Consider the following 17,500-nt stretch of genomic DNA (forward strand, 5'->3'; position numbering starts at 1 on the left):
ATGAGCTTCAAGCACACCATTTCTCTTGACAAGTCAATGTTAGTATCTTACATCTGTATTTCAGTCCCCCGTCATGACCGTTATTGAAGGTATAACAAGTCAACAACATCAAATGAGGTGAAAAGATTGGAAATATCTGTGCTGCATCTCCCCAACATGCAAATGTGCTGCTGTGCTCAAACCTGCAACCTTAAATCCTCATTATTCCCGTCACCTTCGCCTTACTTAAACCGAGCCCTTTCTCCGGGGCTGTTTTTTTTTTTTTTTAATCCGGCTCAGTAACGAGAGTGCCGGACATGGCAATCTTTTCAGGTTTTTGCCTCGTCTGCATAAATTTCCATGCCTTCCCCAGCAGTCATCAGCAGCAGCAGCGCTGCAATCGCTGGGAGAATCTAAGCTGGAGAAATAAAAGAGAGCGACGTGCTCGCTCTGGCTGTGCCAAGATGATCCATCAGAGGCTCGACTGTTATTTCTCAACTCTTGCTTGGCTTTTGCCGCAGTACTCTGAAAAGAAACTGGTTTTCTAGCACGTTTTAGCGGAGATATAGAGGAGATGTCCATGCAATAGGCCACCTGCCTTGACTCACATATGAACTTGACATGCCATCCCATTCCTAACCCATAGGGTTCAATATGACCTTTTGCAGCTATTACAGCTACAACTCTTCTGGGAAGGCTGTCCACAAGGTTGCGGCCCATTCTTTCACAAATGTTTGTAGAAACAGTCTCCATGCCTAAGTGCTGGATTGTATACACCTGTGGCCGGGCCAAGTGATTAGTACACCTGATTCTCATCATTAGGATGGGTGGCCAATTACTTTTGGCAATATAGTGTATCTTAGTTCTTCAATGATGTCTTCTTCTGCCATGACATGATCTATTTATACAATCAGGGCGAGAGCCGCCTTGCACGCCTCCCTCCTTTGAAGACGCCACCACCGCTTCCATCGCCACCACGCTCTCCTCCGACAGCTCCTCACCCGCCACGCCCTTCGATACACCCGAGCACCCGCGCAGCCGGAGACAAATGCTCCCACCATATATGTCCAAGTGAGGGCAAGAAAAACTGAAGCTTCGAAGAAAAAGTGGAAGACGATTAACTTTATGTGTCACCTTGTAGTTCTAGGTGCCACAAAGAGGTAGTTGAAGTTCACGAGAAGAAGCAGGACACTATAACGGTGGAGGTGGAGCTCAGGTACATGTACGATATACGGTCATGAAACTGTCTTTGTTTCCGTCTAAAAGTCTGGATTTTTTCTGTCTAAATGTCTGGATTTTTTCCATCAAAAAGTTGGGATTTTTTTCTGTTAAAAATTCGGGATTTTTTCTGTCAAAAAGTCGGGAATTGTTTCTGTCAAAAAGTATGGATTTTTTTCAACAAAAAATCGGGGGTTTTTTCCGTCAAAAAGGAGGGATTTTTTTCTGTCTTAAAGTCGGGAATTGTTTTTGTCAAAAGGTTGGGTTTTTTTCCAGCAAAAAATCGGGATTTTTTCCGTCAAAAAGTCGGGATTTTTTCTGTCTAAAAGTAAGGATTTTTTCCGTCAAAAAGTCTGGATTTTTTTTCTGTTAAAAATTCTGGATTTTTTCTGTCAAAAAGTCGGGAATTGTTTCTGTCAAAAAGTCTGGATTTTTTTCAACAAAAAGTCGGGTTTTTTTCCGTCAAAAAGTAGGGATTTTTTTCTGTCTAAAAGTCGGGAATTGTTTCTGTCAAGAAGTCTGGATTTTTTTCCAGCAAAAAGTCGGGATTTTTTCCGTCAAAAAGTCTGGATTTTTTCCGTCAAAAAGTCGGGATTTTTTCTGTTAAAAATTCTGGATTTTTTCTGTTAAAAAGGCGGGAATTGTTTCTGTCAAAAAGTCGGGATTTTTTCTGTTAAAAATTCTGGATTTTTTCTGTTAAAAAGGCGGGAATTGTTTCTGTCAAAAAGTCGGGATTTTTTCCAACAAAAAGTCAGGGTTTTTTCCGTCAAAAAGTAGAGATTTTTTTCTGTCTAAAAGGCGGGATTTGTTTCTGTCAAAAAGTCTGGATTTTTTTCCAGCAAAAAGTCTGGATTTTTTTCCAGCAAAAAGTCTGGATTTTTTTCGTCAAAAAGTCTGGATTTTTGTCCGTCTAAAAGTCAGGAATTGTTTCTGTCAAAAAGTCAGGATTTTTTCTGTCAAATTTTTTTTATTTTTTTCGTCAAAAAGTCAGGATTTTTACTGTCGAAAAGTCTGGATTTTTTTCTCTTAAAAAGTCGGGAATTTTCTCTGCCAAAAAGTCTGGAATTTTTCTTTTAAAAACTCTGGATTTTTTCCGTCAAAAAGTCGTGATTTTTTCTGTTAGAAAGTCAGGAATTTTTTTTTGTCAAAAAGTTAGGATTGTTTTTGGGTCTAAAAGTCATAATTTTTTCCGTCTAAAAGTCGGGATTTTTTCTGTTGAAAATTCGGGATTTTTTCTGTCAAAAAGTCGAGAATTGTTTCTGTCAAAAAGTCTGGATTTTTTCCAGCAAAAACTCTGGATTTTTTTCCGTCTAGAAGTCGGGATTTTTTTCTGTTAAAAAGTTGGGATTTATTTTTGTTAAAAAGTCGGGATTTTTTCTGTCTAAAAGTCGGGAATTGTTTCTGTCAAAAAGTCGGGATTTTTTCTGTCAGAAACTCAGGATTTTTTTCGTCAAAAAGTCAGGATTTTTACTGCCAAAAAGTCAGGAATTTTTCTGTTAAAAAGTCGGGAATTTTCTCTGTCAAAAAGTCTGCATTTTGTCTGTTAAAAAGTCGAGATTTTTTCTGTCAAAAAGTCTAGATTTTTTCAGTCTAAAAATTTGGATTTGTTTCTGTTAAAAAGTCAGGATTTTTTCTGTTGAAATGTCTGTATTTTTTCTGTTAAAAAGTCTTATGTCAAAAAGTTGTTATTTTTTATGTCTAAAAGTCGGGAATTTTTCATGTAAAAAGTCGTGATTTTTTCTGTCTAAATGTCAGGATTTTTTCCGTCACAAAGTTGTGATTTTTTTTTTTTAAAGTCTGGATTTTTTTTTTGTCTAAAAGTTCAGATATTTTTTGGTCTAAAAATCGGGATTTTGTCCGTCTAAAAGTCGGGATTTTTTTCTGTTAAAAAGTAGGGAATTTTTTTGGTCAAAAAGTCGAGAATTTTTTCCGTCAACCAATCGGGATTTTTTCTGTCAACAAATCGGGATTATTTCTGTCAAAAAATCGTGATTTTTTTCTGTCCAATAATCAAGATTTTTTTCTGTCAAAAAATTGGGATTTTTTTCTGTTAAAAAATGTTGATTTTTTTCCGTCAAGAAATCGGGATGTTTTCTGTTTCAAAGACTGTATTTTTTCTGTTAGAAAGTAAAAAATGTTTATGTCAAAAAGTCGGGAATTATTTTTTGTCAACAAATTGGGATTTTTTCCGTCTAAAAATCAATATTATTTTTCCGTCAAAAAATCTGGATTTTTTCTGTTAAAAAGTCTGGATTTTTCTTTGTCAAAAAATTGGGATATTTTCTGTTTAAAAATTGGGATTTTTACCGTCTAAAAGTCGGGATTTTTTCAATTAAAATTCCGTATTTTTCTGTCAAAAAGTCGGTAATTGTTTCTGTCAAAAAGTCTGGATTTTTTTCCAGCAAAAAATCTGGATTTTTTACGTCTAAAAATCGTCATTATTTCCGTCAAAAAGTCTGGATTCATTTCTGTCTAAAAATCAGGATTTTTTCCCGCCAAATTGTCAGGATTTGTTTGGTCAAAAAATTGGGATTTTTTCCGTCAAAAAATTGGGATTTTTTTTCGTCAAAAAAATCGGGATTTTTTCTGTGAAAAAATTGGGATTTTTTCAGTCTAAAAATTTGGATTTTTTTCAGTCTAAAAATCTGGATTTTTTCCGTCAAAAAATCTGGATTTTTTCCGTCAAAAAATCTGGATTTCTTCCGTCAAAAAATCTGGATTTATTCCGTCAAAAAATCTGGATATTTTCCGTCAAAAAATCTGGATTTTTTCCGTCAAAAAATCTGGATTTTTTCCGTCTAAAAATCAGGATTTTTTTCTGTCTAAAAATCGGGATTTTTTTATGTCTAAAAATCAGGATTTTTTATGTCTAAAAATCAGGATTTTTTATGTCTAAAAATCTGGATTTTTTCTTTCAAAAAATCTGCATTTTTTTCTGTTAAAAAGTCTGGATTTTTTCTGTTAAAAAGTGTGGATTTTTCTGTTAAAAATTCTGGATTTTTTCTGTATAAAGTCGGGAATTGTTTATGTCAAGTCTGTCTTTTTTCCGTCAAAAAGTCAGTATTTTTTCTGTCTAAAAGTCTGTCTTTTTTCCGTTGCTTCCCACAGTCAAATCCCGGCCAGCACGGAGCTCACACAGAGGACGCCCTCGCCAGCTGACAATCAGCCCAGCTTCATTCCTCCTCCTCTCAGTCCTTCATCTGCACATTCCTCATCCACCCTTCCTCCCACCACTGCTCCATCAGCTCGCCAGTCCTCCTCCACGCTTTCCAGTTCCATCCGCCCGTCCACCAAAGCCCTCAGCTCCCCCCACACCCACACGGTCCTTCACCCGACACCAACCACCGTGACCCCCTCGGCCCGCAATGTGGCGACCGTGCCGCCCTCCTCCGCCTTCACCCCCATCTGTCCTGCACCGTCTCAGTCCTCCCCTCATCTCGCTGCCACTCCCCCCAGCAGTCCTCCGGCCCGGCAGGACTCCATCAACCAGATGTCTAAGTCCAGCAGCCACAACTCACTGGACGGGGAGGTGCAGGTGTCTGATATCTACTTTGTAAGTCCAGTCTTTGTCTTTCTCTCGTGACAACGTAACATGAGCACATTCTGTTGAAGGGGAACTGCACTTTTGGTTGGAATGTGTCCTATCGTTCACAATCATTATGAAATACATGATTTTTTTCTAATGCATTCTAAATATTAAATACAAATAAATAAAAGTCCCCTTACAGCAAAGTCAATAGGAGCTCCTCTTTTTCACCCATAAAACCCAATAAATAATCATTCCAAAAAGCACCAACAATACTCAATTAACATTTTGTGACTTGAATATTAGCAAGTATTAGTGACATTGTTATTATAAATATTAACAAGTATTAGTGACATTGTTATTATAAATATTAACAAGTATTAGTGATATTGTTATTATAAATATTAACAAGTATTAGTGATATTGTTCTTATAAATATTAACAAGTATTAGTGATATTGTTATTATAAATATTAACAAGTATTAGTGATATTGTTATTATAAATATTAACAAATATTAGTGATTTTCTTATTTTAAATATTAACAACTATTAGTGATATTGTTATTATAAATATTAACAAATATTAGTGATATTGTTATTATAAATATTAACAAGTATTAGTGATATTGTTATTAAGAATATCAACAAGAATTAGTGATATTGTTATTATAAATATTAACAAGTATTAGTGATATTGTTATTATAAATATTAACAAGTATTAGTGATATTTTTATTATAAATATTAACAATAATTAGTGATATTGTTATTATAAATATTAACAAGTATTAGTGATATTGTTATTATGAATATTAACAAGTATTAGTGATATTGTTATTATAAATATTAACAAATATTAGTGATATTGTTATTATAAATATCTACAAGTATTAGTGATATTGTTATTATAAATATTAACAAGTATTAGTTACATTGTTATTATGAATATTAACAAGTATTAGTGACAGTGTTATTATAAATATTAACAAGTATTAGTGATATTGTTATTATAAATATGAATAAGTATTAGTGGTATTGTTATTATAAATGTTAACAAGTATTAGTGATATTGTTATTATAAATATTAACAAGTATTAGTGATATTGTTATTATAAATATTAACAAGTATTAGTGATATTGTTATTATAAATATTAACAAGTATTAGTGATAATGTTATTATAAATATTAACAAGTATTAGTGATATTGTTATTATAAATATTAACAAGTATTAGTGATATTGTTATTATAAATATTAACAAGGATTAGTGATATTGTTATCATGAATATCAACAATAATTAGTGACAATGTTATTATAAATATTAACAAGTATTAGTGATATTGTTATTATAAATATTAACAAGAATGATTGATATTGTTATTATAAATACTAACAAGTATTAGTGATATTGTTATTATAAGTGCTAACACAGACAAACTATTTATAGTGGATGACTTCCTGTGTGGGGTGGTCTGCTGCTTCCTCGCTTCCCTGCTCCCTGTAAATTTATTCTAAATTAGGAATGGGTAAACTATGGCCCGCGGGCCACATCCGGCCCGTTGGTCTTTTAATCCGGCCCGCCAAATATTAGAACATAATTGAGCAAAGATCTGCCACAACAAAACTGATACTAGACTTTGACGCACCGGCAAAAAAGGATGATCAACAAGACCGTGCTTACTGAAAGAGAATGTGTTTACTAGGGTTGTCCTGATACCTATATTTTGGTACCAGTACCAAAATGTATTTCGATACTTTTCTAAATAAAGGGGACCACAAAAAATATCATTATTGGCTTTATTTGCACCAAAAATCTTGGTGTACATGAAACATGTTTATTATTGTCATTATTCTTCTATGTTGCACAATTCCCACATTTTTCAAGCTATTCAAAGCATTCCAACATCAACACATTCCACTCATCCTGTCATGTCTGTGTGATCGGGTTTTATTTTTGGACTTTTTGTGCACTTTTGTTTTGTTTTGTCACCATAGTTACCCATTAGTTTCACCTGTCATGCCACGCACCTGTTTTGAGTCACGCACCTGTTGTTAATCATGTCCATAAGTATTTAAGTTCATTCATTTTCTGTTGTTCGTCCTGACGACCTCACACCACATTTATGCTCTGTCCATTTTTTCATGTCCATGTTCACGCTGCTCCTTTTTTGTCCATGCCAAGTAAGTTTTCCTTATTCAAGCCATAGTTTGCAAGTTTTGTTTAATTGTTCATACTGTCATGACTTGGTCCTGGGTGTGTGCTTTTCCAGGATGCAACGGAAAGTTGGCACGGGCGAGACGGGAATTAAGGTACATGATTTATTTATTAACTATAAATACAAAAAAAGATCAAACAAAAGGGGCGCACAGTGGCGGAGAATAAACTATGAACAATTAAACAAAACTTGCAAACTATGGCTTGAATAAAGAAAACTTACTTGGCATGGACAAAAAAGGAGCAGCGTGAACATGGACATGAAAAAATGGACAGAGCATAAATGTGGTGTGAGGTCGTCAGGACGAACAACAGAAAATGAATGAACTTAAATACTTATGGACATGATTAACAACAGGTGCGTGACATGACAGGTGAAACTAATGGGTAACTATGGTGACAAAACAAAACAAAAGTGCACAAAAAGTCCAAAAATAAAACCCGATCACACAGACAACTAACACTTTCCCAAGTTCCAAAACCAATTCCCGGTTTTCCTGTCAATTCAAACTCTTCAACATTCCAACTATTCTTACATTCGTGCTACATTCCGTCAGCATTTCACTTCCAACGTCAGCATTGTAGCGTTCACACCTCACCAGCTTGTAATTAGTGAGCACGCCGCCGTCCATCTTTGTTGTTTCTGCAGTGGTCCAGCCAGGACAGCGTGGTAGAGTTATGAGGGCTTCCTGGTACGCACTTATGGGACTTTCTGCCAGCGGTCGTCCTTTTGAATGCATCAGCAAAAAAAAAAAAAACAGCTACTTCTCTTTCCTGGCACAGCGTGGCGTGTTTATACACTCTTAGAAATAAAAGTGCTAAGTAGAACCATATAAGGTTCTTCGGCTCGTCCTCATAGGAGAACCCTTTTTGGCTCCAGGTAGAACCTTTTTATAAAGGTTCCACCTGGAACCCTTTTGGAGGGTTCTACCTAGAACTGTGTGTGTAAGGTTCCACCCAGAACCCCCCATGAGAGGTTCTACAAAGAAACCACGCAGGGAGTTCCACTAAGAACCCTTTCATGTTTCAAGGGTTTCATCTAGAACCCACACAGGGAGTTCCACTAAGAACCCTTTCGTATTTCAAGGGTTTCATCTAAAACCCACACAGGGAGTTCCACTAAGAACCCTTTTGTATTTCAAGACTTTCATCTAGAACCCACGCAGGGAGTTCCACTAAGAACCCTTTCGTATTTCAAGGGTTTCATCTAGAACCCACACAGGGAGTTCCACTAAGAACCCTTTCGTTTGTCAAGGGTTTCATCTAGAACCCATGCAGGGAGTTCCACTAAGAACCCTTTCATGTTTCAAAGGTTTCATCTAGAACCCACACAGGGAGTTCCACAAAGAACTCTTTCATGTTTCAAGGGTTTCATCTAGACCTGACACAGGGGGTTCTAAAAACATTTTTGACGGAAAAAAATCCAGACTTTTTAACAGAAAAATTCCAGACTTTTTGGCGGAGAAAATTCCCGACTTTTTAACAGAAAAAATCTAGACTTTTCGACAGTAAAAATCCCGAGTTTTTGACTTTTTGCTGGAAGAAAATCCAGACTTTTTGACAGAAACAACTCCCGCCTTTTAGACAGAAAAAAATCTCTACTTTTTGACGGAAAACCCCCCGACTTTTTGTTGGAAAAAATCCAGACTTTTTGACAGAAACAATTATCGACTTTTTAACAGAAAAAATCCAGAATTTTTAACAGAAAAAATCCAGAATTTTTAACAGAAAAAATCCAGACTTTTTGACGGAAAAAATCCCGATTTTTAGACAGAAAAAATCCAGACATTTTGATGGAAAAAATCCAGACTTTTTGCTGGAAAAAAATCCAGACTTTTTGACAGAAACAATTCCCGACTTTTAGACAGAAAAAAATCCCTACTTTTTGACGGAAAAAAACCCGACTTTTTGACAGAAACAATTCCCGACTTTTAGACAGACAAAAATCCAGACTTTTTGACGGAAAAAATCCAGACTTTTTGCTGGAAGAAAATCCAGACTTTTTGACAGAAACAACTCCCGCCTTTTAGACAGAAAAAAATCTCTACTTTTTGACGGAAAACCCCCCGACTTTTTGTTGGAAAAACCCCCGACTTTTTGTTGGAAAAACCCCAGACTTTTTGACAGAAACAATTATCGACTTTTTAACAGAAAAAATACAGAATTTTTAACAGAAAAAATACAGAATTTTTAACAGAAAAAATCCCGACTTTTTGACGGAAAAAATCCCGATTTTTAGACAGAAAAAATTCAGACATTTTGATGGAAAAAATCCAGACTTTTTGCTGGAAAAAAATCCAGACTTTTTGACAGAAACAATTCCCGACTTTCAGACAGAAAAAAATCCCTACTTTTTGACGGAAAAAAACCCGACTTTTTGACAGAAACAATTCCCGACTTTTAGACAGACAAAAATCCAGACTTTTTGACGGAAAAAATCCAGACTTTTTGCTGGAAGAAAATCCAGACTTTTTGACAGAAACAACTCCCGCCTTTTAGACAGAAAAAAATCTCTACTTTTTGACGGAAAACCCCCCGACTTTTTGTTGGAAAAACCCCCGACTTTTTGTTGGAAAAACCCCAGACTTTTTGACAGAAACAATTATCGACTTTTTAACAGAAAAAATACAGAATTTTTAACAGAAAAAATACAGAATTTTTAACAGAAAAAATCCAGAATTTTTAACAGAAAAAATCCAGACTTTTTTACGGAAAAAATCCCGATTTTTAGACAGAAAAAATCCAGACATTTTGATGGAAAAAATCCAGACTTTTTGCTGGAAAAAAATCCAGACTTTTTGACAGAAACAATTCCCGACTTTTAGACAGAAAAAAATCCCTACTTTTTGACGGAAAAAAACCCGACTTTTTGACAGAAACATTTCCCGACTTTTAGACAGACAAAAATCCAGACTTTTTGACGGAAAAAATCCAGACTTTTTGCTGGAAGAAAATCCAGACTTTTTGACAGAAACAACTCCCGCCTTTTAGACAGAAAAAAATCTCTACTTTTTGACGGAAAACCCCCCGACTTTTTGTTGGAAAAACCCCCGACTTTTTTTTGGACAAACCCCAGACTTTTTGACAGAAACAATTATCGACTTTTTAACAGAAAAAATACAGAATTTTTAACAGAAAAAATACAGAATTTTTAACAGAAAAAATCCCGACTTTTTGACGGAAAAAATCCCGATTTTTAGACAGAAAAAATTCAGACATTTTGATGGAAAAAATCCAGACTTTTTGCTGGAAAAAAATCCAGACTTTTTGACAGAAACAATTCCCGACTTTTAGACAGAAAAAAATCCCTACTTTTTGACGGAAAAAAACCCGACTTTTTGTTGAAAAAATTCCAGACTTTTTGACAGAAACAATTCCCGACTTTTTGACAGAAAAAATCCAGAATTTTTAACAGAAAAAAATCCAGACTTTTTGACGGAAAAAATCCAGACTTTTAGACAGAAAAAATCCAGACTTTTTGCTGGAAAAAAATCCAGACTTTTTGACAGAAACAATTCCCGACTTTTAGACAGAAAAAAATCCCTCCTTTTTGACGGAAAAAAACCCCGATTTTTTGTTGAAAAAAATCCAGACTTTTTGACAGAAACAATTCCCGACTTTTTGACAGAAAAAATCCCAAATTTTTAAAACAAAAATATTACAGCAAAAATCATATGGGTTGATTGACATGTTTATTCTGTAAGCTAACTTCAATACACTCTTAGAAATAAAAGTGCTAAGTAGAACCATATAAGGTTCTTCGGCTCGTCCTCATAGGAGAACCCTTTTTGGCTCCAGGTAGAACCTTTTTATAAAGGTTCCACCTGGAACCCTTTTGGAGGGTTCTACCTAGAACTGTGTGTGTAAGGTTCCACCCAGAACCCCCCATGAGAGGTTATACAAAGAACCCACGCAGGGAGTTCCACTAAGAACCCTTTCATGTTTCAAGGGTTTCATCTAGAACCCACACAGGGAGTTCCACTAAGAACCCTTTCGAATTTCAAGGGTTTCATCTAGAACCCACACAGGGAGTTCCACTAAGAACCCTTTTGTATTTCAAGACTTTCATCTAGAACCCACGCAGGGAGTTCCACTAAGAACCCTTTCGTATTTCAAGGGTTTCATCTAGAACCCACACAGGGAGTTCCACTAAGAACCCTTTCGTTTGTCAAGGGTTTCATCTAGGACCCATGCAGGGAGTTCCACTAAGAACCCTTTCATGTTTCAAAGGTTTCATCTAGAACCCACACAGGGAGTTCCACAAAGAACTCTTTCATGTTTCAAGGGTTACATCTAGACCTGACACAGGGGGTTTATTCAGAAAAGGGGTTTTAAAGGGTTCTCTGGATCAAAATGGTTCTTACTGGAACCATTAGCGTTACCAAGAACCCTTGAAAAACCCTTTCTTCGGGAAAGGGTTTTTCAGAAGCAAATGGTTCCAGTTAGAACCTCAGCCCTTGTAGAAGAACCCTTTTAGAACCCTTATTTCTAATAGTGTACCTATCACAGCATCCTTCCATGTCTGCGCTCCTTGCATGATGCATGTTCTCCCATGTCGTTCCATGTGTGCCGTGGTCCTCGCGTGTGCCCGTGGTCCTCAGTATGCAGACGGCAGATACTGGGTGTACTCCCCGGTTCTCGGCCGCCGTAAGCTAAACTCCTGCTCCAGTTACGCTGTAAGTCGCCAGCAGGACTCGTCTGGAGGTGGATCTTCAGAAGTGCTCGCAAGACCAGAAGCGTGTACTTATTAATGATGAGAGACACTCATAATAATAATAATAATAATGAGGGACGGGGCATTGAAGATCCAGCATCCGGAAAGTATTCACATTTTCTTATGTTACAGTCTATGTTTTTGTCCTCAAAATTCCACACACAATACCCCATAATGACAATGTGACAAGTATAGGTATTAAAAATAAACATACTGTGATGTATCTGTATGTTTATTTTTAATACCTCTACGTTTAGCCCTGTGACGAGGTGCGCCTTCCGCCCGATTGTAGCTGAGATAGGCTCCAGCACCCCCCGAAAGGAATGTTGGTTTTCATCCAGGATGTCTCTGTACATTGCTGCATTCATCTTTCCCTCCATCAGGTTGGATGGGAAGTGTTGGTTTTCATCCAGGATGTCTCTGTACATTGCTGCATTCATCTTTCCCTCCATCAGGTTGGATGGGAAGTGTTGGTTTTCATCCAGGATGTCTCTGTACATTGCTGCATTCATCTTTCCCTCCATCAGGTTGGATGGGAAGTGTTGGTTTTCATCCAGGATGTCTCTGTACATTGCTGCATTCATATTTCCCTCCATCAGGTTGGATAGGCAGTGTTCGTCTTCATCCAGGATATCTCTGTACATTATTACATAATATTAGTGATATTGTTATTATAAATATGAACAAGTATTAGTGATATTGTTTTCAGAAATATTAACAAGTATTAGTGACATTGTTATTATAAATATTAACAAGTATTAGTGATATTGTTATTATAAATATTAACAAGTAGTGATATTGTTATTATAAATATTAACAAGTATCAGTGATATTGCAATTATAAATATTAACAAGTATTAGTGATATTGTTATTATAAATATTAACAAGTATTAGTGATATTGTTATTATAAATATTAACAAGTAGTGATATTGTTATTATAAATATTAACAAGTATTAGTGATATTGCAATTATAAATATTAACAAGTATTAGTGATATTGTTATTATAAATATTAACAAGTATTAGTGATATTGTTTTTATAAATATTAACAAGTATTAGTGATATTGTTATTATAAATATTAACAAGTATTAGTGATATTGTTTTTATAAATATTAACAAGTAGTGATATTGTTATTATAAATATTAACAAGTATTAGTGATATTGCAATTATAAATATTAACAAGTATTAGTGATATTGCAATTATTTATATTAACAAGTATTAGTGATATTGCAATTATAAATATTAACAAGTATTACTGCTATTGTTATTATAAATATGAATAAGTATTAGTGATACTGTTATTATAAATATTAACAAGTATTAGTGATATTGTTATCATAAATATTAACAAGTATTAGTGATATTGTTATTATAAATATTAACAAGTATTAGTGATATTGTTATTATAAATATTAACAGGTATTAGTGATATTGTTATTATAAATATTAACAATTATTAGTGATATTATTATTATAAATATTAATATTATTAGTGATATTGTTATTATAAATATTAACAGGTATTAGTGATATTGTTATTATAAATATTAACAAGTATTAGTGATATTGTTACTATAAATATTAACAAGTATTAGTGATATTGTTATTATAAATATTAACAAGTATTAGTGATATTGCAATTATAAATATTAACAAGTATTAGTGATATTGCAATTATTTATATTAACAAGTATTAGTGATATTGCAATTATAAATATTAACAAGTATTACTGCTATTGTTATTATAAATATGAATAAGTATTAGTGATACTGTTATTATAAATATTAACAAGTATTAGTGATATTGTTATCATAAATATTAACAAGTATTAGTGATATTGTTATTATAAATATTAACAAGTATTAGTGATATTGTTATTATAAATATTAACAGGTATTAGTGATATTGTTATTATAAATATTAACAATTATTAGTGATATTATTATTATAAATATTAATATTATTAGTGATATTGTTATTATAAATATTAACAGGTATTAGTGATATTGTTATTATAAATATTAACAAGTATTAGTGATATTTTTACTATAAATATTAACAAGTAGTGATATTGTTATTATAAATATTAACAGGTATTAGTGATATTGTTATTATAAATATTAACAAGTATTAATGATATTGTTATTATAAATATTAACAAGTAGTGATATTGTTATTATAAATATTAACAAGTATCAGTGATATTGCAATTATAAATATTAACAAGTATTAGTGATATTGTTATTATAAATATTAACAAGTATTAGTGATATTGTTATTATAAATATTAACAAGAATCAGTGATATTGCAATTATAAATATTAACAAGTATTAGTGATATTGTTATTATAAATATTAACAAGTATTAGTGATATTGTTATTATAAATATTAACAAGTATTAGTGATATTGTTATTATAAATATTAACAAGTATTAGTGATATTGTTATTATAAATATTAACAAGTATTAGTGATATTGTTATTATAAATATGAACAAGTATTAGTGATATTGTTATTATAAATATTAACAAGCATTAGTGATATTGTTATTATAAATATTAACACATATTACTGATGTTGTTATTATAAATATTAACAAATATTAGCAAGTATTAGTGATATTGCAATTATAAAAATCAACAAGTATTCGTGATATTGTTATTATAAATATTAACAAGTATTATTGATATTGCAATTATTTATATAAACAAGTATTAGTGATATTGTTATAAATATTAACAATTATTAGTGATATTGTTATTATAAATATTAACAAGTATTAGTGATATTGTTATCATAAATATTAACAAGTATTAGTGATATTGTTATTATAAATATTAGCAAGTATTAATGATATTATTATTATAATTATTAACAAGTATTATTGATATTGCAATTATTTATATTAACAAGTATTAGTGATATTGTTATTATAAAAATTAACAAGTATTAGTGATATTGTTATTATAAATATTAACAAGTATTAGTGATATTGTTATTATAAATATTAACAAGTATTAGTGATATTGTTATCATAAATATTAACAAGTATTAGTGATATTGTTATTCTAAATATTAACAAGTATTAGTGATATTGCAATTATTTATATTAACAAGTATTAGTGATATTGTTATTGTAAATATTAACAAGTATTAGTGATATTGTTATTATAAATATTAACAAGTATTATTGATATTGCAATTATTTATATTAACAAGTATTAGTGATATTGTTATTATAAATATTAACAAGTATTAGTGATATTGTTATTATAAATATTAACAAGTATTAGTGATATTGTTATTATAAATATTAACAAGTATTAGACTTCTAACCTTGTCATTATGGGGTATTTATTATGTGTCGAATTTGGAGGGAAACATGAATTTATTCCACGACGAGATGCTGTGAATACTTTCCGGATGCAGCTTCCTACAGCCAAGTGTCAGCAACTCTCAGCATTTACACGCTCTGTGAGTCTTAAACGTTCACTTCTGGAGGCCATCATGACAAGATTTAGGTGGCAGAGTTTGGATGTGTTGGCTTGTATCGACCTTTAGTGGCTTTCAGCACACAGGAGCTGACCAAGCTCATTAGTGATGGCTTTAACCTCACGTGTTGATCAAGCTGCACGCACTAACACGTGATATCACACGATTACATGCAAAGTATAAGTGATATCACATGATTACATGCAAAGTTTAAGTGATATCACTTGATTACATGCAAAGTGTAAGTGATATCACATGATTATATGCAAAGTCTAAGTGATACCACATGATTACATGCAAAGTATAAGTGATATCACATGATTACATGCAAAGTATAAGTGATATCACATGATTACATGCAAAGTATAAGTGATATCACATGATTACATGCAAAGTATAAGTGATATCACATGATTACATGCAAAGTATAAGTGATATCACATGATTACATGCAAAGTGTAAGTGATATCACATGATTACATGCAAAGTCTAAGTGATATCACATGATTACATGCAAAGTGTAAGTGATATCACATGATTACATGCAAAGTCTAAGTGATATCACATGATTACATGCAAAGTGTAAGGGATATCACATGATTGCATGCAAAGTGTAAGTGAAATTACATGATTACATGCAAAGTCTAAGTGATATCACATGATAACATGCAAAGTATAAGTGATATCACATGATTACATGCAAAGTATAAGTGATATCACATGATTACATGCAAAGTGTAAGTGATATCACATGATTACATGCAAAGTATAAGTGATATCACATGATTACATGCAAAGTCTAAGTGATATCACATGATTGCATGCAAAGTGTAAGCGATATCACATGATTACATGCAAAGTGTAAGTGATATCACATGATTACATGCAAAGTATAAGTGATATCACATGATTACATGCAAAGTATAAGTGATATCACATGATTATATCCCAAGTATAAGTGATATCACATGATTACATGCAAAGTGTAAGTGATACCACATGATTGCATGCAAAGTATAAGTGATATTGCATGCAAAGTATAAGTGATATCACATGATTACATGCAAAGTATAAGTGATATCACATGATTACATGCAAAGTATAAGTGATATCACATGATTACATGCAAAGTGTAAGTGATATCACACAATTACATGCAAAGTATAAGTGATATCACATGATTACATGCAAAGTATAAGTGATATCACATGATAACATGCAAAGTGTAAGTGATATCACATGATTACATGCAAAGTATAAGTGATATCACATGATTACATGCAAAGTGTAAGTGATATCACATGACTACATGCAAAGTGTAAGTGATATCACATGATTGCATGCAAAGTATAAGTGATATCACATGATTACATGCAAAGTGTAAGTGATACCACATGATTAAAAAGTCATATATTATTATTTTTTAAATTATTATTCTATGCTTAAATCTCCAGATTCTGTCAAATGTGTTTGGAATTTATTATTTATTTTTTGTTTATTTTATGTGCTTTTTGTTCAAAGAAATGTTTGTTTTTTTATGGCAAACACACAAAATATGAAACATTTCTCCCCCCCAAAAAATATTTCAAAGTGTAATATTTGAAGTGAAATAATGTGAGCCTAAATAGTTATTATTATATATTATATCATTATTCATTTTTGAGCAATGACAGTTTTAATGAAAAAAAATAAAAATAAACATTTTGTGGTATTTCAGTCAACATTGCAACTTATTCTTGTTACTTTTCACCTCTTTGCTCTTTTATTTTTTTTTATTTGTAATAATATTTGCTTGGAATTTATTTAATGTTTTTTTTTGTTTGTTTGTTTATTTTATGTGCTTTTTGTCCAAAGAAATGTTTGGTTTTTTATGGCAAACACACAAAATATGAAAGAAAATATTTCAAAGTGTAATATTTGAAGTGAAGTAATTGGAGCCTTAAATAGGTAAATAATTCATAACAACATTCATTATTCATTTTTGAGCAATGACAGTTTAAGGGTCCCAAGCATAAAAATGTTAAAAAAAAAGAAGTCATATATTACTGTGATGAGGTGGCGACTTGTCCAGGGTGTACCCCGCCTTCCGCCCGATTGTAGCTGAGATAGGCTCCAGCGCCCCCAAAGGGAATAAAAAATGGATGGATGGATGGAAGTCATATATTATTATGTTTTAAATTATTATTCTATGCTTAAATCTCCAGATTCTGTCAAATGTGTTTGGAATTTATTATTTATTTTTTTAATTTTTTGTTTATTTTATGTGCTTGTTGTTCAAATAAATGTTTGTTTTTTATGGCAAACACACAAAATATGAAACATTTCTCCCCCCCAAAAATATTTCAA

The 17,500-nt window shown here is 32.4% G+C and overlaps 1 protein-coding gene across 2 annotated transcripts in view; it reads left to right on the forward strand.

The window, feature by feature from the left end:
• The window catches only part of LOC133618401 (phosphatidylinositol 4-phosphate 5-kinase type-1 gamma-like), a 67,947-nt gene that overhangs the window by 47,833 nt on the left and 2,614 nt on the right, over positions 1 to 17,500 (forward strand). For both annotated transcript variants that reach the window (XM_061978730.1, XM_061978732.2), the window contains 4 exons: positions 894 to 1,050; positions 1,121 to 1,195; positions 4,306 to 4,750; positions 11,541 to 11,615. In XM_061978730.1, coding sequence (XP_061834714.1) covers positions 894 to 1,050; positions 1,121 to 1,195; positions 4,306 to 4,750; positions 11,541 to 11,615 — 752 coding nt within the window. The remainder of the gene's footprint in view (positions 1 to 893; positions 1,051 to 1,120; positions 1,196 to 4,305; positions 4,751 to 11,540; positions 11,616 to 17,500) is intronic.

The sequence above is a fragment of the Nerophis lumbriciformis genome, linkage group LG19 (assembly GCF_033978685.3).
Source record: "Nerophis lumbriciformis linkage group LG19, RoL_Nlum_v2.1, whole genome shotgun sequence".
NCBI classification, from domain to species: Eukaryota; Metazoa; Chordata; class Actinopteri; order Syngnathiformes; family Syngnathidae; genus Nerophis; species Nerophis lumbriciformis.